A 23,168-nucleotide genomic window follows, 5' to 3' on the forward strand; every position below is an offset into this window, starting at 1 on the left:
GGTTTAAGGTGCTGTCCTCCATCACCCTCTCGGCCAGCGTAGGGTTCATTTGGTTACAGTATTACCTGCAGGTTTAAGGTGCTGTCCTCCATCACCCTCTCGGCCAGCGTAGGGTTCATTTGGTTACAGTATTACCTGTAGGTTTAAGGTGCCGTCCTCCATCACCCTCTCGGCCAGCGTAGGGTTCATTTGGTTAATTACCTGTAGGTTTAAGGTGCTGTCCTCCATCACCCTCTCGGCCAGCGTAGGGTTCATTTGGTTAATTACCTGTAGGTTTAAGGTGCTGTCCTCCATCACCCTCTCGGCCAGCGTAGGGTTCATTTGGTTACAGTATTACCTGTAGGTTTAAGGTGCTGTCCTCCATCACCCTCTCGGCCAGCGTAGGGTTCATTTGGTTACAGTATTACCTGTAGGTTTAAGGTGCTGTCCTCCATCACCCTCTCGGCCAGCGTAGGGTTCATTTGGTTAATTACCTGTAGGTTTAAGGTGCTGTCCTCCATCACCCTCTCGGCCAGCGTAGGGTTCATTTGGTTACAGTATTACCTGTAGGTTTAAGGTGCTGTCCTCCATCACCCTCTCGGCCAGCGTAGGGTTCATTTGGTTAATTACCTGTAGGTTTAAGGTGCTGTCCTCCATCACCCTCTCGGCCAGCGTAGGGTTCATTTGGTTACAGTATTACCTGCAGGTTTAATGTGATGTCCTCCATCACCCTCTCGGCCAGCGTAGGGTTCATTTGGTTAATTACCTGTAGGTTTAAGGTGCTGTCCTCCATCACCCTCTCGGCCAGCGTAGGGTTCATTTGGTTAATTACCTGTAGGTTTAAGGTGCTGTCCTCCATCACCCTCTCGGCCAGCGTAGGGTTCATTAGGTTACAGTATTACCTGTAGGTTTAAGGTGCCGTCCTCCATCACCCTCTCGGCCAGCGTAGGGTTCATTAGGTTACAGTATTACCTGTAGGTTTAAGGTGCTGTCCTCCATCACCCTCTCGGCCAGCGTAGGGTTCATTTGGTTACAGTATTACCTGTAGGTTTAAGGTGCTGTCCTCCATCACCCTCTCGGCCAGCGTAGGGTTCATTTGGTTAATTACCTGTAGGTTTAAGGTGCTGTCCTCCATCACCCTCTCGGCCAGCGTAGGGTTCATTTGGTTACAGTATTACCTGTAGGTTTAAGGTGCTGTCCTCCATCACCCTCTCGGCCAGCGTAGGGTTCATTTGGTTACAGTATTACCTGTAGGTTTAAGGTGCTGTCCTCCATCACCCTCTCGGCCAGCGTAGGGTTCATTTGGTTAATTACCTGTAGGTTTAAGGTGCTGTCCTCCATCACCCTCTCGGCCAGCGTAGGGTTCATTTGGTTACAGTATTACCTGTAGGTTTAAGGTGCTGTCCTCCATCACCCTCTCGGCCAGCGTAGGGTTCATTTGGTTACAGTATTACCTGTAGGTTTAAGGTGCTGTCCTCCATCACCCTCTCGGCCAGCGTAGGGTTCATTTGGTTACAGTATTACCTGTAGGTTTAAGGTGCTGTCCTCCATCACCCTCTCGGCCAGCGTAGGGTTCATTAGGTTACAGTATTACCTGTAGGTTTAAGGTGCTGTCCTCCATCACCCTCTCGGCCAGCGTAGGGTTCATTTGGTTAATTACCTGTAGGTTTAAGGTGCTGTCCTCCATCACCCTCTCGGCCAGCGTAGGGTTAATTACCTGTAGGTTTAAGGTGCTGTCCTCCATCACCCTCTCGGCCAGCGTAGGGTTCATTTGGTTAATTACCTGTAGGTTTAAGGTGCTGTCCTCCATCACCCTCTCGGCCAGCGTAGGGTTAATTACCTGTAGGTTTAAGGTGCTGTCCTCCATCACCCTCTCGGCCAGCGTAGGGTTCATTTGGTTAATTACCTGTAGGTTTAAGGTGCTGTCCTCCATCACCCTCTCGGCCAGCGTAGGGTTCATTTGGTTACAGTATTACCTGTAGGTTTAAGGTGCTGTCCTCCATCACCCTCTCGGCCAGCGTAGGGTTCATTTGGTTAATTACCTGTAGGTTTAAGGTGCTGTCCTCCATCACCCTCTCGGCCAGCGTAGGGTTCATTTGGTTAATTACCTGTAGGTTTAAGGTGCTGTCCTCCATCACCCTCTCGGCCAGCGTAGGGTTCATTTGGTTACAGTATTACCTGTAGGTTTAAGGTGCTGTCCTCCATCACCCTCTCGGCCAGCGTAGGGTTCATTTGGTTAATTACCTGTAGGTTTAAGGTGCTGTCCTCCATCACCCTCTCGGCCAGCGTAGGGATGTAGATTCCTCCGTAACTCTCTCCTGTCAGAAACAACTCGTTCTGACTGAACTCTGGGAACAAGCGGAAGAACTCCTTCAGGGCGAGGTAGTTGTTGAGAGACACCTGGAATACAACACAACAACGTTAACATGACACCACAATAACTACACACCTCTACAAAACTACACTAAACTCCTTCAGGGCCAGGTAGTTGTTGAGAGACACCTGGAATATACAACACAACAACGTTAACATGACACCACAATAACTACACAACTCTACAAAACTACACTAAACTCCTTCAGGGCCAGGTAGTTGTTGAGAGACACCTGGAAGACAACACAACAACGTTAACAGGACACCACAATAACTACACAACTCTACAAAACTACACTAAACTCCTTCAGGGCGAGGTAGTTGTTGAGAGACACCTGGAATACAACACAACAACAACATGAGAACACAACTCTACAAAACTACACTAAACTCCCTCAGCACCAGGTAGTTGTTGAGACACCTGGCTGGAATACAACACAACGTTTACACTACACTAAAATAACTACACAACACTACTAAACTCCTTCAGGGGCGAGACACCTAGAATATAGTAAGTAAGTACATTTTATTTGTAAAGCACCTTTCAAGACAAAGTCACAAGGTGCTGAACAGAACACAGAACAAACAACAAGTTAAAACCAAACAGGAAAACATAGCACAATAACAGGCAAAATCTCAAAACATAGGCATGTAAAAATAGTAAAATAGAGGCAGAATCACAACACATACGTAAAAATATGTCAGGTAAGAACTAAATATGTCAGGTAAGAACTAAATATGTCAGGTAAGAACTAAATATGTCAGGTAAAATAAATACGGAAATAAATGTGTCTTTAGCTTTCTCTTAAAGGAGTCTGACTCAGCATTTTTTGAGTGGTGTAAACCACTCCTACAACTGGCTTTGTTAGTTTACGTGTCTGTCCGTACCAAAAAAAAATCACCCGTGTGAACTGAGTGGTGTAATATAGCCTGTCTGACGTAATGAAATCATGTCTGACGTAATGAAATCACACCCCGGTGAACAGGGTGAACATAGCAACCATGCTCATTTTTTCTGCACAAACAAAGCCAGTTGTAGGAGTGGTTTACACCACTCAAAAATGAGCATGGTTGCTATGGTCACCCAGTTCACACGGGTGTGATTTCATTACGTCAGACATTACGACAGACCACAGCTGATCAGTCTATATAAGACCTTACACCACTCAGTTCACACGGGTGTGATTTCATTACGTCAGACATTACGACAGACCACAGCTGATCAGTCTATATAAGACCTTACACCACTCAGTTCACACGGGTGTGATTTTTAACATGAGGGGCAGGGCATTCCAAAGAGTAGGAGCAACCACTCCAAAGCCCGGTCGCCCTTTGTTTTTAGTTTAGTCCCAGGTATCTTCAGTAGGCATTTGTCATATACATAACACCACAATAACTACACAACTCTACAAAACTACACTAAACTCCTTCAGGGCGAGGTAGTTGTTGAGAAACCTGGAATATGGTAAGGTAATGCATTTATAAAGCACCTTTCAGTGCTGTTGTTTTACTGTATTGTTGATCTGTTCACAATGTGTTACAGCAGAGCAGTAATTAACATGCATATAAATACTCCATACCAATGAGCATTAGTGTAGAGTGGACCATTTCACATGAAGATATGGTTGAAAATGGGGAGGATTTCATTGGTTGAATATGAAAGGTCACTGACCTCTGTGTCGTTGGTGGCGTAGCGGCGGTCGTCCGACCAGGAGAATCCCACCCCTGCTGGTGATTCCAGGTACAACACGTTGGCAATCTAACAGCAGCAGGGGACAGGAGCAGGTTATGTGACAAACCAGGGTGAAGGACAGGAACATGAGACCAATCAGGGTTAGGTAAGGACTCGTACACATGGTAGGACAGGAACATGAGACCAATCAGGGTTAGGTAAGGACTCGTACACATGGTGAAGGACAGGAACATGAGACCAATCAGGGTTAGGTAAGGACTCGTCCACATGGTAGGACAGGAACATGAGACCAATCAGGGTTAGGTAAGGACTCGTACACATGGTAGGACAGGAACATGAGACCAATCAGGGTTAGGTAAGGACTCGTCCACATGGTAGGACTGTTAGTCGTCAGATCGTTAAGTATTTCACGCTACAGGAGTCTCTTTTTGAAGTAAATTATTATATCTGTGGTGGTGCACCCGATCCCCACCTTATCAATCCATTGAATTGTCAAGTTGTCATGAATTGTCACCCATTCGTCTGGGCCCAGTAGGTCCCTACTGGCCTACCAGGAGATTCTGGTAGACGCTGTCAGCCAGTTCTATCGTTGACACCATGTTAATGCCTGTGCTGTCACGTGAGGGTTAACCCTAACCGCGTCTACCAGAATCTCCTGGTAGGCCAGTAGGGACCTACTGGGCCCAGACGAATGGGTGACAATTCATGACAACTTGACAATTCAATGGATTGATAAGGTGACGCACGCACGCACGCACTCACGCACGCACGCACGCACGCACGCACACAACATTTGTTTTTATTCCAATTCATTTTGACGTCGCATGTAGGTGCAGGATCCTGTGATACATGTGTAAATGGTGCATTTATATAGCGCCTTTATCCAAGGCGCTTTACATAGGTAATGCACATTCACCCATTCACACACACATTCATACAACGATGGCGGCGGAAGCCATGCAAGGTACCAACCAGCACATCGGGAGCAATTTGGGGTTCAGTGTCTTGCCCAAGGACACTTCGACATGTAGCCAGGAGGAGCCGGGATTCGAACCGCCGACCCATGGATCATTGGACGACCTGCTCTACCTCCTGAGCCACAGCCGCCCCCATGTGTGAGACAGACACAGGACGCTTCTCTCTCTAGACTCTCACACAGGAATACACAGGGCGAAAACCGACAAATATGAGATAGCCTACGTGTGCTAGAACAAGACGGGACTCTTAATCTTGATTTATTCAATAATTCTGTCCACACACACACACACACACACACACACACACACACACACACACACACACACACACACACACACACACACACACACACACACACACACACACACACACACACACACACACACACACACACACACACACACACACACACACACACACACACACACACACACACACACACACACACACACACACACACACACACACACACACACTAGTAGTTGTAACACTGACCATATTCCAGGAGTAAGGGTTGTATTCTAGAGACATTCCATCATCCTGGATCTGAAACATTATTGCATGAATTAATAAATAAACACATCTAGCATAATGAACTTTACACTTAAATAAATAAACTTGAATAGTGGATCATAAACATGGTTCTATCATGAATAGTGGATCATAAACATGGTTTTATCATGAATAGTGGATCGTATTAAACATGTTTACCAGGAAGGGTCCGTGTTCGGTCAGCAGTCCATCCAGAGAGCTGCAACCTGGACCTCCATTCAACCACAGGACCACAGGGTCCTGAGAGGGCTGGCTCTGAGACGCTACAAACCTAGAGAAATTATAATAATCATCACCATTACATTGATTGAAATATTTATTAACAGTTTGCAGAATTACAGTACATTTCAAGCACTCAATACAAAGACCGTTAACTGTGAGTGGACAACCCAATAAAGCATTACACTTGTTTACAAGAGGGTCCACCTTGTTCAATTTATCAAAACATTTAGAGACGTACAAATAGACACTTCTATATAGTCAAAGAACAGAACAGGAATTCATCATAAAGCAGGTAAAAGAAACGTATACAGTGACGGGAAAAAGGGGTGGGCAGTGGGGGGAGGATTCAGATTTCACGGGGGCCAGTTTCGAATTGCAGCCGTCCGTAGGTGCCCTTTGAGAGCGGTTTTGAAGGAGCCAAGGGATTTGCATGTCTTAATGGCTGTTGGTAGGGCGTTCCACATTTTGGTGGCATAGGAGCGGAAAGAATTTAGTCCCTTATCTGTTGCCCCTGCGACCAGACTACGGATAAGCGGTTGAAGATGGATGGATGTTGCCTATTAAACCCCCCCAAACTGCTTTGGCAAAAATAGCCAATCTACAAGTTCAATCTTATCTGGGAGTGAAGGTCTCAGTCAGAGCTGAAACAATGTGTGATCTTATCTGGGAGTGAAGGTCTCAGTCAGAGGTCAGAGGTCAGAGGTGAAGGTCTCAGTCAGAGGTCAGAGGTGAAGGTCTCAGTCAGAGGTCAGAGGTGAAGGTCTCAGTCAAGAGGTCAGAGGTGAAGGTCTCAGTCAGAGGTCAGAGGTGAAGGTCTCAGTCAGAGGTCAGAGGTGAAGGTCTCAGTCAGAGCTGAAACAATGTGTGATCTTATCTGGGAGTGAAGGTCTCAGTCAGAGGTCAGAGGTGAAGGTCTCAGTCAGAGGTCAGAGGTGAAGGTCTCAGTCAGAGCTGAAACAATGTGTGAGGAATGTGCTTTCACACTGTGTTGCAAACGAGAACATTTTCTTACAATTCGAAACATTACATTTTTTTTGGTGGAAAGATCTGATCAAATTTGTTTGTTTTCCAATAGTAATACCTGACCAATGTTGTAGGGCCAGAGGTTAGAATGGTGGGGCCAGTAATACTAATGTCTACCCCTAAATGTAATCATTAATAATTAATACTAACCAGTAGTGCAGGTGCTTCCCATCGTTAACGGTCAGGTAACCAGAGTACTGTTTGAAGTTGGCCTGTTTCTGCAGCCCAGGAAGGAACTTGATCTCGTCTGCTTCTGGAGCACATTCACTGCCCAGCAGCGACCCCAGCAGGACAACCAATGCCACTACACCACACATCTTCACCTATAAGGAAGAGAAGAGAAGCTACAGCTCATTAAATCACAAACAGCCAATTACGAGACACTTTCACACCTAGTTACATTTGGCTATACTGGACAATTCAGTGGACTGTAAATAGAATAGCAATACAGTGAAAAGATCTGTGCTGTGAACAGGCTGCATTACAGCATTGTCACATTGCATCATTATACATTATATTGTAAATACCCTTTTTTACAAGATTTGTAAAGTAGAGTTAGAAATGTTGAAAAAATATGCAAAAAAAAAAAAAACACATTTTAAATATACCTGTTCCCTAATTTGAGCACCCTTCATTAGAACACAGACCCCCATAACTCAAGTGTACAAATAATGTAACCAAATGGACCATTTGTACACTCTAGGGCCTCGTGCACACGTATGGTATGTGCTCTGTCTGGGATGAATGGCTGCCCGAGTGCACTTCCAATGGGAGTCACATGGTTTGGCCAAACATTTATTTGATTGCTGCCTCATCGAACACTGTTTGGTCAAACCATGTGACTCCCATTGGAATTGCATGAACATATGCGTGTGAATGAGGCCCAGTGGCGTGCACAGATAGACACTAGGGGGTGCTAGAGCACCCCCTGCCTTTTCCCTCGGGACAAATGTGCCTTTTGATTTTTTTTGTACAGTATGTGGACCATGGTGACATTGATCAATTCTTGATAAAACGCTTAAATATATTAAGTAGGCTCCAAAACCTATAAATCTCACTCTATTAAGGCAACCGGCCGGTTCCACGCGCTGCACAAGGTGCCCTGTGTTTACACCTGCCCGGTTTACACCTGTCCCCTAAATGTCTGTGCACGGCTGCACGCCACTGATGAGGCCTCTGAGTTCGGGACGGGGTCATTGGTTTGGAAGTTGGAACCCACTCATGGACACTCTGAGACCCACTGCTGTAGCAGAGGGTCTCCAATGAGAAAACAAAACCAATATCCTTAAATAATAATACCACCTGTTGATCATGGGTTAAGGTGGTCTTACACTAGCCGATAATCGGGCATTATTGACGCTCAGGGGGTGCCCGACCGCTCAAAGCGTGATCGGCCCGATCCACATCAAGAATGTTTGATATTTGCTCTGCCCCGCTCCGATTATCCTGTAGTGTGTGGTGCTATCAGATTATCCTGTAGTGTGTGGTGCTATCAGATTATCCTGTAGTGTGTGGTGCTATCAGATTATCCTGTAGTGTGTGGTGCTATCAGATTATCCTGTAGTGTGTGGTGCTATCAGATTATCCTGTAGTGTGTGGTGCTATCAGATTATCCTGTAGTGTGTGGTGCTATCAGATTTCAGAATCGGCTAGTGTAAGGCCACCTTTAGGGTGGGAGAAAAAACAGACCTGTCTGAAGTGAGTGGTGCTGTACTGTACTGTACTGTACTGTACTGTACTGTACAAGCCCTCCTCCCTGGCCTGTGTGTGTGTTAGGCTGTGCAACAGTGACACTTGGTGGTGAACAGACTATAACGCCATTTCCGTGCTTGGACAGACAGACCCAGGGACACACATAGCTGTCTATAGGAGTGGTTGCAACACTCAAAAAACACAGCACTCCATCTTTAAGTGAAGCGCTTCCTTCAAGTTCATTACAAGTGGATGGTTGAACCAACTGTGGCATTAGGCCAATAGTGGTCTGAAAGTCTCCCAGGACAACTTAAGGACCCCTCATAGCTGAGTGAGATAAAGCAGGTACTAGACAATATTGTACAGAATTGTGTTGCAAATTAAACCATCTCATAGATAGGGGAAACAAATGTTTTTTTTTGTCGTCGTTTTGTACAATGATTTCTAATATGTTGGCTGGCATCATGTTAATGTGTATTTTCAGACATTTAAGGTAGGTCAAGTGATTTTCTTTGCTTAAAATAAGTGTTAAAAAGCTCCATGTTGTGACAGTACTCATTGCTGTAGTAGTGTGTTTGTTTGGTAACAGGAGTCTCCATGTTTGTGGCAGCGGTGGCCGAACGGATAGCGGCGCGGTCTAGATACCGGAAGGTTCCCAGTTCGAACCAGCCGTCCGACACGTTAAAATTACCACCGCTGAAATGCCCTTGAACAAGGCATCAACCACTACGATGAAATGTGTTCTATGAGCAGGGCCTGGCTGGAAACAAGTTCTTGAGCTTAGCCCAGATACCCTGGGTAAATATAGATTTCATTTCATTTCATGTCTCTCCAGCTTTTTATTATACCAATTGTATTAAAACCAGGGCAGAGAAGGGAGTCAGGATACAGATTAAACACAAATTTAAGAAATGAGCAGACAAAAAAAAAAAGAAAGCGTTGTTGAGCTTCAGCAGATCCGCTAACTTCATGAAGGAAGAATCATATCATTTCCTCATTATGGGTAACTTTAGTTTAATTAACACCACTTTCAAGTGTACTAACTCATTAACGTTTTAATTAAAAACAACGGCGCTTCATTAAAACATACGGCTAAACGTTTAATTAAAAGGTTGAGTTGAATTAAAGTGATTAATTGTTACCAGAGACTGAAGAGGATGAGGAGGAGAGGTTCTGTTGACTCCTCGCAGCTGCCTTTATGAACGCGGAAATCACTGCGGTCATATGACACGGATCACGTGACCACGTGAGGAAGGAGTGGACACATACGTCATCAGATGGGAAGTGTTTTTAGAAGGCCATGTAAAGAAGGAATGGACACGTCCTCCCTCCCTACACTAAAACTACAATAGTTGTACCAGTGGTCCTTGAGGGGGTTCCAGGTGGAGAGTTGGTAACCAAATGGACCCTTATTAGATCTTTAAGTCTTGAGAGTGTAAAATGAAACCAAATGGACCCTTACAGGTCCACCCTTACAGGTTGTAAGGTCCACCCTTACAGGTTTTCTTAATTAATTTTTCAAGAAATTAATTAAGAAAACCTTATATTTTTAAAACAAAGCAATACCGCCTCATCAAAGTTGGCGTTGTGACTTTATATATACAGTATTGTCAATTACTTCCATGAGAGGCGGAGATCTGGTAGCCTGGCTAATAAGACCTGGTAGCCTGGCTAATAAGACCTGGTAGCCTGGCTAATAAGACCTGGTAGCCTGGCTAATAAGATCTGGTAGCCTGGCTAATAAGACCTGGTAGCCTGGCTAATAAGATCTGGTAGCCTGGCTAATAAGATCTGGTAGCCTGGCTAATAAGACCTGGTAGCCTGGCTAATAAGACCTGGTAGCCTGGCTAATAAGACCTGGTAGCCTGGCTAATAAGACCTGGTAGCCTGGCTAATAAGATCTGGTAGCCTGGCTAATAAGACCTGGTAGCCTGGCTAATAAGACCTGGTAGCCTGGCTAATAAGATCTGGTAGCCTGGCTAATAAGACCTGGTAGCCTGGCTAATAAGATCTGGTAGCCTGGCTAATAGGATAAGATCTGGTAGCCTGGCTAATAAGATCTGGTAGCCTGGCTAATAAGACCTGGTAGCCTGGCTAATAAGACCTGGTAGCCTGGCTAATAAGACCTGGTAGCCTGGCTAATAAGACCTGGTAGCCTGGCTAATAAGACCTGGTAGCCTGGCTAATAAGACCTGGTAGCCTGGCTAATAAGACCTGGTAGCCTGGCTAATAAGACCTGGTAGCCTGGCTAATAAGACCTGGTAGCCTGGCTAATAAGACCTGGTAGCCTGGCTAATAAGATCTGGTAGCCTGGCTAATAAGACCTGGTAGCCTGGCTAATAAGATCTGGTAGCCTGGCTAATAGGATAAGATCTGGTAGCCTGGCTAATAAGATCTGGTAGCCTGGCTAATAAGACCTGGTAGCCTGGCTAATAAGACCTGGTAGCCTGGCTAATAAGACCTGGTAGCCTGGCTAATAAGACCTGGTAGCCTGGCTAATAAGACCTGGTAGCCTGGCTAATAAGACCTGGTAGCCTGGCTAATAAGACCTGGTAGCCTGGCTAATAAGATCTGGTAGCCTGGCTAATAAGACCTGGTAGCCTGGCTAATAAGATCTGGTAGCCTGGCTAATAAGATCTGGTAGCCTGGCTAATAAGAGATCTGGTAGCCTGGCTAATAAGACCTGGTAGCCTGGCTAATAAGATCTGGTAGCCTGGCTAATAAGACCTGGTAGCCTGGCTAATAAGACCTGGTAGCCTGGCTAATAAGACCTGGTAGCCTGGCTAATAAGACCTGGTAGCCTGGCTAATAAGACCTGGTAGCCTGGCTAATAAGACCTGGTAGCCTGGCTAATAAGACCTGGTAGCCTGGCTAATAAGACCTGGTAGCCTGGCTAATAAGACAGACTCAAATCACTCCGCCGGCAGGCAATTGTTCTTGTGCCAACGGCTGATTAGCCAGGCTAGAGATCTGGTGGAGTTAGCTGTTATTAGCCAGGCTAGAGATCTGGTGGAGTTAGCTGTTATAGCAGACAGTTTGAGGGTCCAATGGAGTTAAGAGGTTTTGTCCAAAGCACTTTTTACTACTTTCCATTGGTTCTATAGAGCGTCGCAGTCCCGCCTCCTACCCTGGACCAGGAAATGAAACCCAATGCATTATTCTCATAGACATTTCTTAAAGTATTTATTTAAAGACGGTTACGCCGCGGACAAAGCCAACTCGAGTCGTGACAACTCATGACAACACAAACAATATTTTGGATCATACAAATAATTACAAAGAAGAAAAACAACAAAAAAAGTGTTGTAACCTGCCGTTTTTTTCTTCTTTCTAATTATTTGTTTGGTCCAAAATATTGTTTGTGTTGTCATGAGTTGTCACGACTCGAGTTGGCTTTGTCCGCGGCGTAACCGTCTTTAAATAAATACTTTAAGAAATGTCTATGAGGAAAATGCATTGGGTTTCATTTCCTGGTCCAGGGTAGGAGGCGGGACTGAGACGCTCTATATGTTCAAAACAACACACAGACGTAAAGGGTGTTCAATAGCACTGATTTATGCAACAACAACAACAAAAATCGAAAACCTCAAAAATGGAGTTAGGAGGTTTCCTCCCGACAGCAACGCAATTATAATTCAAACTGGTGGGAGATCTATAGGTCCCAGGTAGGTCATATAAGTCCCCATACCACATGTGTTCCTCGCGAGGAGACACATACTGCATGCGTATTGAAGTTTCATTGTCAAACGTTCAAAGTTTGCATTATTCAATTGTGTACTGTAGCGCCACCCTTTGGCCACAGGTTGTGGGTTTCGTGTCTAAGCAGGCCGACATAGCCCTCTACCATATTGCCGCATTTCGTAAAAAAAAACGCTGTGGCCTCTGACCTCTTTTTTTTACCTATTTTGAATTATGAATAATGCACTAAATTCGGCACGCATTGGAGATGCCGATACCCTTTGGAAATGACTTCCCGTGGCTATGGACGAATATGTGTATCGAAGTTTTATTGCTGATGGTCAAACGGTCATTTACCATTGGGCTAGCTAGGGTGGGCAGCAGCCCAATGGTGATAACAGTATAGAATCAAAAGAATAGTAGAGGGCGTGATTGTTAATATTGATTGATTGATTGATTGATTGATTGATTGATTACTTTATTAACAGTTTGCATAAAAAAGCACAGGAAAGTACAGTTCAATAGGTCTGCAAGACCGCTTATAGCTTGTTTCCATTGCGGTCCTTTATACTCAATTCATCAAAACATTTAATGACATACAAATATAGGCTACAGTAATATGCAAAATAAATCATATAAATGGTTAGAAATACAAAATAAACAATATATGTAGGGGGGGGACTTTGACTAGACCAGGCCCATTGCCCGTTGCTGTACTCTGTCGTCTACCCTAAACGCCAGACCAACGTCTATAGAAAATGCTGGGCTTTTGTTATTATGTTGTCAAATTAAGCTTTTATGAGCTAATACATATTGCGTAAATAATTATCCTGCCCCTAACACATAACGCAGCCTCAGGGCTCAGGCACTGCACGAGCGAGACGTTTGCCCTCAATGCTTATCTGGCGTGGCATGTTCAACTTCTTCCTGTGCACTGCTAACTTTAACCCTATAACCTTAACCTCACAGAACTAAACCTAATCCTGACAGAGGGAGAACGCAGATTTACAGAAAAGCAGTGGACTTTAAAGTTAAACACCACATTTCCAGAGAAGGCCTGAACAATACAAATAATAATTAAAATGGAAAACAGGGGAGGAACCAAATCAAACTTTAAAAAGCCATTGAATCCCAAACCTCCAAATGGCTCTAAATTGATACTCCAGGGCAATAAGGGCATAAACACAAAGAAAATAACCATTTAGATTCAAAATCAGACCACCACTCGATCTCATCGATGGTCTGATTTTGACACTAATGGGTTTGGCACCAAAACACCAAAAGCAGGCGTTTTTATTTCCAGGGAGAAAAAAAAAGTCTGGGTCCGAGTCCACTTCAATTCGGCATAGAGTAGCGCAAACATCGCTCACTCTCTGCTGATTGACACACACACGCACACATGTACACACACACTCCTCTCTCTCTCTGTCGCTCTAAGTAATTAGTCTCATGTCGCGCAGCTGCGCATAGTTTCTCCCGGCGGATCCTGCCGGGAGCTGCCTATGCCATAAAAAGCATAGGTGAGTTCCAGGCTACCTGCTCTCTGACTACATGACATCTTTAGAGAGTCCTGTATGAGTTCTCTGGTGATCTTTGAGGTGACTGTCCCGGCTGAACCGTTTCCCCACACTGGTCACAGTGGTAGGGCTTCTCTCTGTATGAATTCGGTTTTATAGGAGGGGCGCCTCCTATACACAGGTTTAATGTTTGTCTTTAGTTCAATGTTTGTTTAGTAAACGCCGTTGACAATGAAGGGAAAATGTACGTCATAATGTGCCTCATTACGTCATATTGTCTCGTTATTGTTAATGGCGTTTAATGTTTGTGTTGGCACCGTTTGTTCTACATCACCATTACATCACCTAATCAACATGAGTTAGTCTTTAATATATTAGCACCCCTCACTTCACACAGGTGTGATTTTTAGGTCACCGTTCAGGCTGAAGCTTCTCCCACATTGTTCACAAGTGTAGGGCTTCTGTGAGTCTTCTGGTGTTGTTTGAGATTACTTCTATGGCTGAACCTAGTCCCACACTGGTCACAGTGGTAGGGCTTCTCTCCTGTATGAATTCTCTGGTGACTTTTGAGGTACTGTTCCATGCTGAACCTAGTCCCACACTGGTCACAGTGGTAGGGCTTCTCTCCTGTATGAATTATCTGGTGATTGGTGAGATTACAGTTTGTGCTGAACCTAGTCCCACACTGGTCACAGTGGTAGGGCTTCTCTCCTGTATGAATTATCTGGTGACTTTTGAGATTACTGCTCCGGCTGAACCTAGTCCCACACTGGTCACAAGCGTAGGGCTTCTCTCCTGTATGAATTATCTGGTGTTGTTTGAGATTACCGCTAAGGCTGAATCTAGTCCCACATTGGTTACAGATGTAGGGCTTCTCTCCTGTATGAATTCTCTGGTGAGTTTTGAGATGACCGCTGTGCCTGAACCTAGTCCCACATTGGTCACAGGCATAGGGCTTATCTCCTGTATGAATTTTCTGGTGACGTTTGAGTTGCCTGTCCAGTCTGAATCTAGTCCCACACTGGTCATGGTCACAGTGGTAAGGCTTCAAGCCTGTATGAATTCTCTGGTGTTGTTTGAGAATACTTTTCAGGCTGAACCTAGTCCCACACTGGTCACAGTGGTAAGGCTTCAAGCCTCTATGAATTATCTGGTGTTGTATGAGAGTACTTTTCCGGCTGAACCTAGTCCCACACTGGTCACAGTGGTAGGGCTTCTCTCCTGTATGAATTCTCTGGTGATTTTTTAGATGACTGCTCCGGCTGAACCTAGTCCCACACTGGTCACAGGCATAAGGCTTCAACCCTGTATGCATTCTCTGGTGTTGTATGAGAGTACTTTTCCGGCTGCACCTAGTCCCACACTGGTCACAGGCGTAGGGCTTCTCTCCAGTATGAATTCTCTGGTGATCTTTGAGAGTACTTTTTAGGCTGAACCTAGTCCCACACTGGTCGCAGTGGTAGGGCTTCTCTCCTGTATGGATTCTCTGGTGATATTTGAGATGATTGCTGTGGCTGAACCTACTCCCACATTGGTCACAGGCATAGGGCTTCTCTCCTGTATGAATTATCTGGTGATCTTTGAGTTCACTGCTCCGGCTGAACCTAGTCCCACACTGATCACAGTGGTAGGGCTTCTCTCCAGTATGAGATCTCTGTTGTTGGTTGAGATGTCTATTCCTGCTGTAGACATGTTTGAGTTGGGCAGGAAGGACATCTGGGATGGAGAATGACGAGAGAGAAACATAGGCTGAATAAAATGTTTTAAAATAACATGCAAGCTGTGTTGTATTCTATAGGGATGGTTACTGGGTACTGAAATTCAGTTGGAACTGAATAAGAAAAGTACCCTAGTACTAGTAATTGTATTACATTACTGGTATAAATTTAGGACGCAGCAGCAACTACCAGGACAGAGATTGGCCTTTGGAACATTCAGGCTGATTCCTGGCACGTCTGATAACTGCAGCTGTCACTCTCTCTCTCGCACGCACGCACGCACGCACGCACACACACACACGCACACACACAATTTAGGCCTGGATTACTGCAGCTGTCCCTCTCCGTCTCTCTTTCTTTTTCGCTCTCTCTCACAACACACACACACACACACACACACAGCGAGCTTCCTTGTGCAGTTTATTTTAAATGATCTACAGTTTAGTGCTAGGAGGAAGCATTACTCTGTTACTCCACCAAGTAGCGACAACATTTGTGTACATGTGCTTTCTGTTGAAGATGAAATCAAAGTGTACAGTGACGTTAAAACATGCACTTACTTATTCTGTGTAACTTTATCACAGGCTGCTTCAGCATGGAGGTCTGGTAGATCTGTTCCTTCTCTATTCTGTGTAACTTTATCACAGGCTGCTTCAGCATGGAGGTCTGGTAGATCTGTTCCTTCTCTATTCTGTGTAACTTTATCACAGGCTGCTTCAGCATGGAGGTCTGGTAGATCTGTTCCTTCTCTATTCTGTGAAACTTTATCACAGGCTGCTTCAGCATGGAGGTCTGGTAGATCTGTTCCTTCTCTATTCTGTGTAACTTTATCACAGGCTGCTTCAGCATGGAGGTCTGGTAGATCTGTTCCTTCTCTATTCTGTGTAACTTTATCACAGGCTGCTTCAGCATGGAGGTCTGGTAGATCTGTTCCTCACACCTGTGTGAAGTGAGGGGCGCGGTGGCCGAACGGATTGCGGAGCGGTCTTGATACCGGAAGGTCGCCAGTTCGAATCAGCGGTCCGACACGTTACAATTACCACCGCTGAAGTGCCCTTGAGCAAGGCATTGAACCACTACCATGAAATGTTCTATGAGCAGGGCCTGGCTGGAAACAAGTTCTTGAGCTTAGCCCAGATACCCTGGGTAAATATAGTAACTTTGCTTTGCGCTCTTATCATCGTACATCATCATTACGTAAACGTAGACACTATTTGCTCAGACACTATGATGTAAAATTCTCCATTCACTGTCAATGGGAATTTTATTTTGTTTGTGTAGAACAAAGTTTGTGACCTTGCATTAAAAGCTGGACGCCCCTCAAAAATCACCCCTGTGTGAAGTGAGGGGCGTTCCAGAGTAATATAGTAAGAGAGTGGCGACACTAGCGTTGACTCCCAATGTAATGGAATGCGGAAGTGCTCATTCTATCTATCTCAATGGGATAGTTCCAGCCATAGGAGCAATGTGTGGAACTATAGCCCATAGGCACCCGCTTTGCGGCGAGATCAAAGCGTGCGAGATCAAAGCGTGTCGCCACTCTCCTACTAGATTACTCTGGGGCACTCTTATAATCGAACATACATCATCTCATTCCAGCCAATCAGAATTTGCGTCCTCACCTTCATCTTCAATGTTTGTGTTTACACAATGTTTGTGTTCCCTCAATTTGGGAACTTGGGTGGACCAAAGGAGAATTTCTCCTTCAGTCCACCCATTCCTGGTACAACATGAGAATGGTAGCCTGACACTCAGCCTGAATTTTCATTTCGTTTCACTCCATTATTCATTATTCCTGAATCGCCTGAATATATTTTTTTAATGGGCGTGGCTAGCGATTCAGGGGCTGGAGCCAGGCTATGAGAATGGTCCAGTAACCAAAAAAACTAAACAAAAAAGCCCATTGTGGGAGTGTGGGATTTATCACTATCATTTACTGTCTCTCTCTTCAGCTAAGAATGAAACCAGAGCTGTATTTACTGTCTCTCCTTCAGCTAAGAATGAAACCAGAGCTGTATTTACTGTCTCTCTCTCTTCAGCTAAGAATGAAACCAGAGCTGTATTTACTGTCTCTCCTTCAGCTAAGAATGAAACCAGAGCTGTATTTACTGTCTCTCCTTCAGCTAAGAATGAAACCAGAGCTGTATTTACTGTCTCTCTTCAGCTAAGAATGAAACCAGAGCTGTATTGACTGTCTCTCCTTCAGCTAAGAATGAAACCAGAGCTGTATTTACTGTCTCTCTTCAGCTAAGAATGAAACCAGAGCTGTATTTACTGTCTCTCCTTCAGCTAAGAATGAAACCAGAGCTGTATTTACTGTCTCTCCTTCAGCTAAGAATGAAACCAGAGCTGTATTTACTGTCTCTCTTCAGCTAAGAATGAAACCAGAGCTGTATTTACTGTCTCTCTTCAGCTAAGAATGAAACCAGAGCTGTATTTACTGTCTCTCCTTCAGCTAAGAATGAAACCAGAGCTGTATTTACTGTCTCTCCTTCAGCTAAGAATGAAACCAGAGCTGTATTTACTGTCTCTCCTTCAGCTAAGAATGAAACCAGAGCTGTATTTACTGTAAATGGTAAATAAATGGTAAATGGTGCATTTATATAGCGTCTTTATCCAAGGCGCTTTACATAGATTGTGCATTACATTCACCCATTCACACACACATTCATACACCGATTGCGGCAGGAGCCATGCAAGGTACCAACCAGCACATCGGGAGCAATTTGGGGTTCAGTGTCTTGCCCAAGGACACTTCGACATGTAGACAGGAGGAGCCGGGATTCGAACCGCCGACCCATGGATCATTGGACGACCTGCTCTACCTCTTGAGCCACAGTCGCCCCATTCTCCTTCAGCTAAGAATGAAACCAGAGCTGTATTTACTGTCTCTCCTTCAGCTAAGAATGAAACCAGAGCTGTATTTACTGTCTCTCCTTCAGCTAAGAATGAAACCAGAGCTGTATTTACTGTCTCTCTTCAGCTAAGAATGAAACCAGAGCTGTATTTACTGTCTCTCCTTCAGCTAAGAATGAAACCAGAGCTGTATTTACTGTCTCTCTTCAGCTAAGAATGAAACCAGAGCTGTATTTACTGTCTCTCTTCAGCTAAGAATGAAACCAGAGCTGTATTTACTGTCTCTCTTCAGCTAAGAATGAAACCAGAGCTGTATTTACTGTCTCTCCTAAAGCTAAGAATGAAACCAGAGCTGTATTTACTGTCTCTCTTCAGCTAAGAATGAAACCAGAGCTGTATTTACTGTCTCTCTTCAGCTAAGAATGAAACCAGAGCTGTATTTACTGTCTCTCTTCAGCTAAGAATGAAACCAGAGCTGTATTTACTGTCTCTCCTTCAGCTAAGAATGAAACCAGAGCTGTATTTACTGTCTCTCCTTCAGCTAAGAATGAAACCAGAGCTGTATTTACTGTCTCTCCTTCAGCTAAGAATGAAACCAGAGCTGTATTTACTGTCTCTCCTTCAGCTAAGAATGAAACCAGAGCTGTATTTACTGTCTCTCCTTCAGCTAAGAATGAAACCAGAGCTGTATTTACTGTCTCTCTTCAGCTAAGAATGAGACAAGGTAGTTCTTTCTCACTGGTGGATTTATTGGCTCTCACACAAATAAGTCCACAACGTCAAACTATCTAACAAAATAAAGCATGAACACAAACATTCAGATTATAGAATAAACATATACAGAACAGAAGCATTAACATATAACAGAAATAAAAAAAAGTTTACAACTAAAACACACTAATCTGTTCCTGTTGGTGGGGCGTTCCACATTTTGGTGGCATAGGAGCGAAATTAATTTACTCCCTAAGTGGAGTAAAAGTATTAAAATATGAAAATATTCCAGTAAAAATGATAAAAAAAACAACCTCAAAATCGTACAAAATTGTTCTCAGTTTTTCCGCCATATAGGCTTTCAACTACGCGCCCCTATCTGTTGGGACGTGGGAGGTGTGTTCTGTGTTGCACTCTGATACACTGGGTGCGTTCGATATAGGCACGCTGACCGCACTGTCAATACAAACCGATAGGTTTGCAACTGTGAATTTCCGAACACACTCCATTGTGAGAATAATAGCCAGGGTGGTCGTATTAAAATGCTTTTTTTTAAATTAACAACGTGGAATGCATGGGTGCTAGTAACCGTCACAGCTAAATTCTAACATCTGTGGTCCCGGGGAGAGTACTTTATATTTAAAAATTATATTTATATTTTATACATACAGTAATCCTGGTCTCTAAACTACCTCCCCCTGGCCAGCCGAGGCGCCTGAAGGACTGTTGGAATAATGTGTTCCTTCCACGCGCTACGTCCAACCGGGGAAACTCTCCCCTGTCAGGTGATAAGAAGCGGCTTGGACTCCTCATGCATAGACAGAAGCATGAGGTCAGTCCGTTGCCCAGGATTACATTAGATAATTGACACTGGGTGAAAACAATGTGTTACAAAATACTGGGATAAAACAATTTTCTTTTTTAAAAGAAAATAAATCTGAATGTTTTCTGTACACGTTTGCTCTGTAAATGTAGCGGTCGCAAAACACCAGGCTGAACCATGTGACCCATGGCTACACCCGACACCTGGCTACACCCGACACCTGGCTACACCTGACACCTGGCTACACCCGACACCTGGCTACACCTGACACCTGGCTACACCCGACACCTGGCTACACCTGGCTACACCCGACACCTGGCTACACCCGACACCTGGCTACACCTGACACCTGGCTACCCCTGACCCATGGCTACACCTGACACCTGGCTACACCTGACACCTGGCTACACCCGACACCTGGCTACACCCGACACCTGGCTACACCCGACACCTGGCTACACCCGACACCTGGCTACCCCTGACCCATGGCTACACCTGACACCTGGCTACACCTGACACCTGGCTACACCCGACACCTGGCTACACCCGACACCTGGCTACACCCGACACCTGGCTACACCCGACACATGGCTACCCCTGACACATGGCTACCCCTGACCCATGGCTACACCCGACACCTGGCTACACCCGACACCTGGCTACACCCGACACCTGGCTACACCCGACACCTGGCTACACCCGACACCTGGCTACACCCGACACCTGGCTACACCTGACACCTGGCTACCCCTGACCCATGGCTACACCTGACACCTGGCTACACCTGACACCTGGCTACACCCGACACCTGGCTACACCCGACACCTGGCTACACCTGACACCTGGCTACACCTGACACCTGGCTACACCTGACACCTGGCTACCCCTGACCCATGGCTACACCTGACACCTGGCTACACCTGACACCTGGCTACACCCGACACCTGGCTACACCCGACACCTGGCTACACCCGACACCTGGCTACCCCTGACCCATGGCTACACCTGACACCTGGCTACACCTGACACCTGGCTACACCTGACACCTGGCTACACCTGACACCTGGCTACACCCGACACCTGGCTACACCCGACACCTGGCTACACCCGACACCTGGCTACACCTGACACCTGGCTACACCTGACACCTGAAATCTTTGTTCGTCAGGGGGAAGTTGTATCAGTAAGTGTGCACCATCACATTGCCCAAAGTATCTTACGATGCGATGTTGTTTGAGGTGAGACTTTACAGAGAAGAGTTTTACTCAAAGTCTCCAACTGTCAGTGGTAGCTGGTCTCCTCTCTATGAGTCCTCTCATGGTGTTTGAGATGATTGCTCTGGCTGAACCGTTTCCCACACAGATCACAGTGGTAGGGCGTCTGATGTATAAATTTAGGATAAGGGAAGATATCAATCATCTGGACTCTGGAGGAGTCCCGTTGAGGAGAATTTGTAAGAATGTAATAGAGTACAAATACTCAAATCAGAATTAAGAACTGTAAACCTTTTAAACAAGTGAATATTAACTTTATCTTTACTGTTATAATGTTAAACTTATAAAACTGTATTAATACCTTTTAAGGATAAATACTTTAGAGGAAAACTACAATACCAAAATGAGAGGATTAGGCAGAGAAGTATCAGAGTATACCAGAATACCTTAGAATGAGTTTGACACCAGACACGGAAGGAAGATTCCACACACCAGAGCTATAAGGATTTTCCATTCAATATATATTATCAATCACATCGGGAGAGAAATGGCAGGTCCGTACAGCGTTAAAACGATCTCTCACTGACACATCATCAGTGACAACATTTATACTACATAAGTCATAACATCCTTTTCACATGGGGAAGTAATGCATTTGGAGTTCAGAGGGTAACCAAAAGTGAATAATAGCGGCACCTATAGCTGGGAGGTGTACTTGGCATATTACAATTGACGGCCAAGCCGACTAATATAACATTAATAAGACGTAAATAGGAGAGCGAGGGAGACATGAAGTCTACCTAGCTACAAGGTCAAATAACATGTTTTCCAACAGATACGCTGGGTGTTTAGGCAAACAGGAGAAAACAATACTTTATCTTCCCGCCAGCTGGGGGGAAGAATTAATACTTATCTAAACGTTGGGCAGAAATGAGATGTAAACTCAGTGGGACACAGGGCATGAAAAATACATAGTTATTGGGAACATGGAAACTACCATCCACCAAAAATAACAGATCTACAGATCTATTAACTCAAAATTATCCATCAGTCTCTCCTGTATGAGTTTTCTCATGGTGTTTGAGCCCACGGTTGGTGCTGAACCTAGTCCCACACTGGTCACAGTGGTAGGGCTTCTCTCCTGTATGAGATCTCTGGTGAATTTTGAGCTCATTGTTGCGGCCGAACCATTTCCCACACTTGTCACAGTGGTAGGGCTTCTCTCCTGTATGAATTATCTGGTGACGTTTGAGCTCATTGTTGCGGCCGAACCATTTCCCACACTTGTCACAGTGGTAGGGCTTCTCTCCTGTATGAATTATCTGGTGACATTTGAGCTCACTGTTGCGGCCGAACCATTTCCCACACTTGTCACAGTGGTAGGGCTTCTCTCCTTTATGAATTCTCTGGTGACGTTTGAGCTCACCGTTGCTACCGAACCATTTCCCACACTGGTCACAGTGGTAGGGCTTCTCTCCTGTATGAATTATCTGGTGACGTTTGAGGTTAATTTTCAGGCTGAACCTACTCCCACATTGGTCACAGGCGTAGGGCTTCTCTCCTGTATGAATTCTTTGGTGAACTTTGAGATCACGTTTTGTGCTGAACCTAGTCCCACACTGGTCACAGGCGTAGGGTTTCTCTCCTGTATGAATTCTCTGGTGAATTTTTAGGTTATTTTTCAGGCTGAACCTACTCCCACATTGGTCACAGGCGTAGGGCTTCTCTCCTGTATGAATTCTCTGGTGTTCGGTGAGATGTTTATTTCTGCTGTAGACATATTTGAGTTGGGCAGGAAAGACATCTGGGATGGAGAATGAGAGAGAAACATAGGCTAAATAAAACGTTTAAAATAACATGCAAGCTGTGTTGTATTTAGGGATTGTTATTGGGTACTGAAATTCGGTTCCAAGTAGGAACCAAATTAACACATGGTTGGTAGAGTTCTCAACGGGCCTGAAAATAAAGGCCCGGCCCTAACAGATCAGGCCCGTACCGCCCGACTAATTAGCATAGATTTTAGGCCCGACCCGGCCCTAAACATCAGGTCGGGTTTGGGCAGAGAACTCTACACAGAGTAAAAGTGAAACGCCAGTCAGCACCATCTTCATAATAGATAAATACACAAACAGACAGAAC

General features: G+C 45.0%; 2 protein-coding genes across 2 annotated transcripts in view; both read right to left on the bottom strand.

Annotated features, from left to right (window-relative positions):
* ctsa (cathepsin A) overlaps nucleotides 1-9,774 on the bottom strand; it is a 22,459-nt gene extending 12,685 nt beyond the window's left edge. The window contains exons 1-6 of the mRNA XM_079491718.1: nucleotides 9,655-9,774; nucleotides 6,971-7,143; nucleotides 5,735-5,846; nucleotides 5,519-5,569; nucleotides 4,025-4,111; nucleotides 2,224-2,379 (exon numbers count right to left, since the gene is read on the bottom strand). Of these exons, the coding sequence (XP_079347844.1) occupies nucleotides 2,224-2,379; nucleotides 4,025-4,111; nucleotides 5,519-5,569; nucleotides 5,735-5,846; nucleotides 6,971-7,137 (573 nt within the window). The 5' untranslated portion in view covers nucleotides 7,138-7,143; nucleotides 9,655-9,774. The remainder of the gene's footprint in view (nucleotides 1-2,223; nucleotides 2,380-4,024; nucleotides 4,112-5,518; nucleotides 5,570-5,734; nucleotides 5,847-6,970; nucleotides 7,144-9,654) is intronic.
* LOC306913719 (uncharacterized protein) lies at nucleotides 9,651-16,340 on the bottom strand (the record flags this gene model as incomplete). Its single annotated transcript, XM_079490533.1, has 3 exons — nucleotides 15,986-16,340; nucleotides 15,060-15,423; nucleotides 9,651-9,726 (listed from the first exon to the last, which is right to left on the bottom strand). The coding sequence occupies exons 1-3, from the start codon at nucleotides 16,335-16,337 to the stop codon at nucleotides 9,651-9,653; spliced, it is 792 nt and encodes a 263-aa protein (XP_079346659.1). The 5' UTR covers nucleotides 16,338-16,340.
* Nucleotides 16,341-23,168: the final 6,828 nt, after the last annotated feature.

Source organism: Electrona antarctica, assembly GCF_951216825.1.
Source record: "Electrona antarctica genome assembly, chromosome: 21".
NCBI lineage: Eukaryota > Metazoa > Chordata > Actinopteri > Myctophiformes > Myctophidae > Electrona > Electrona antarctica.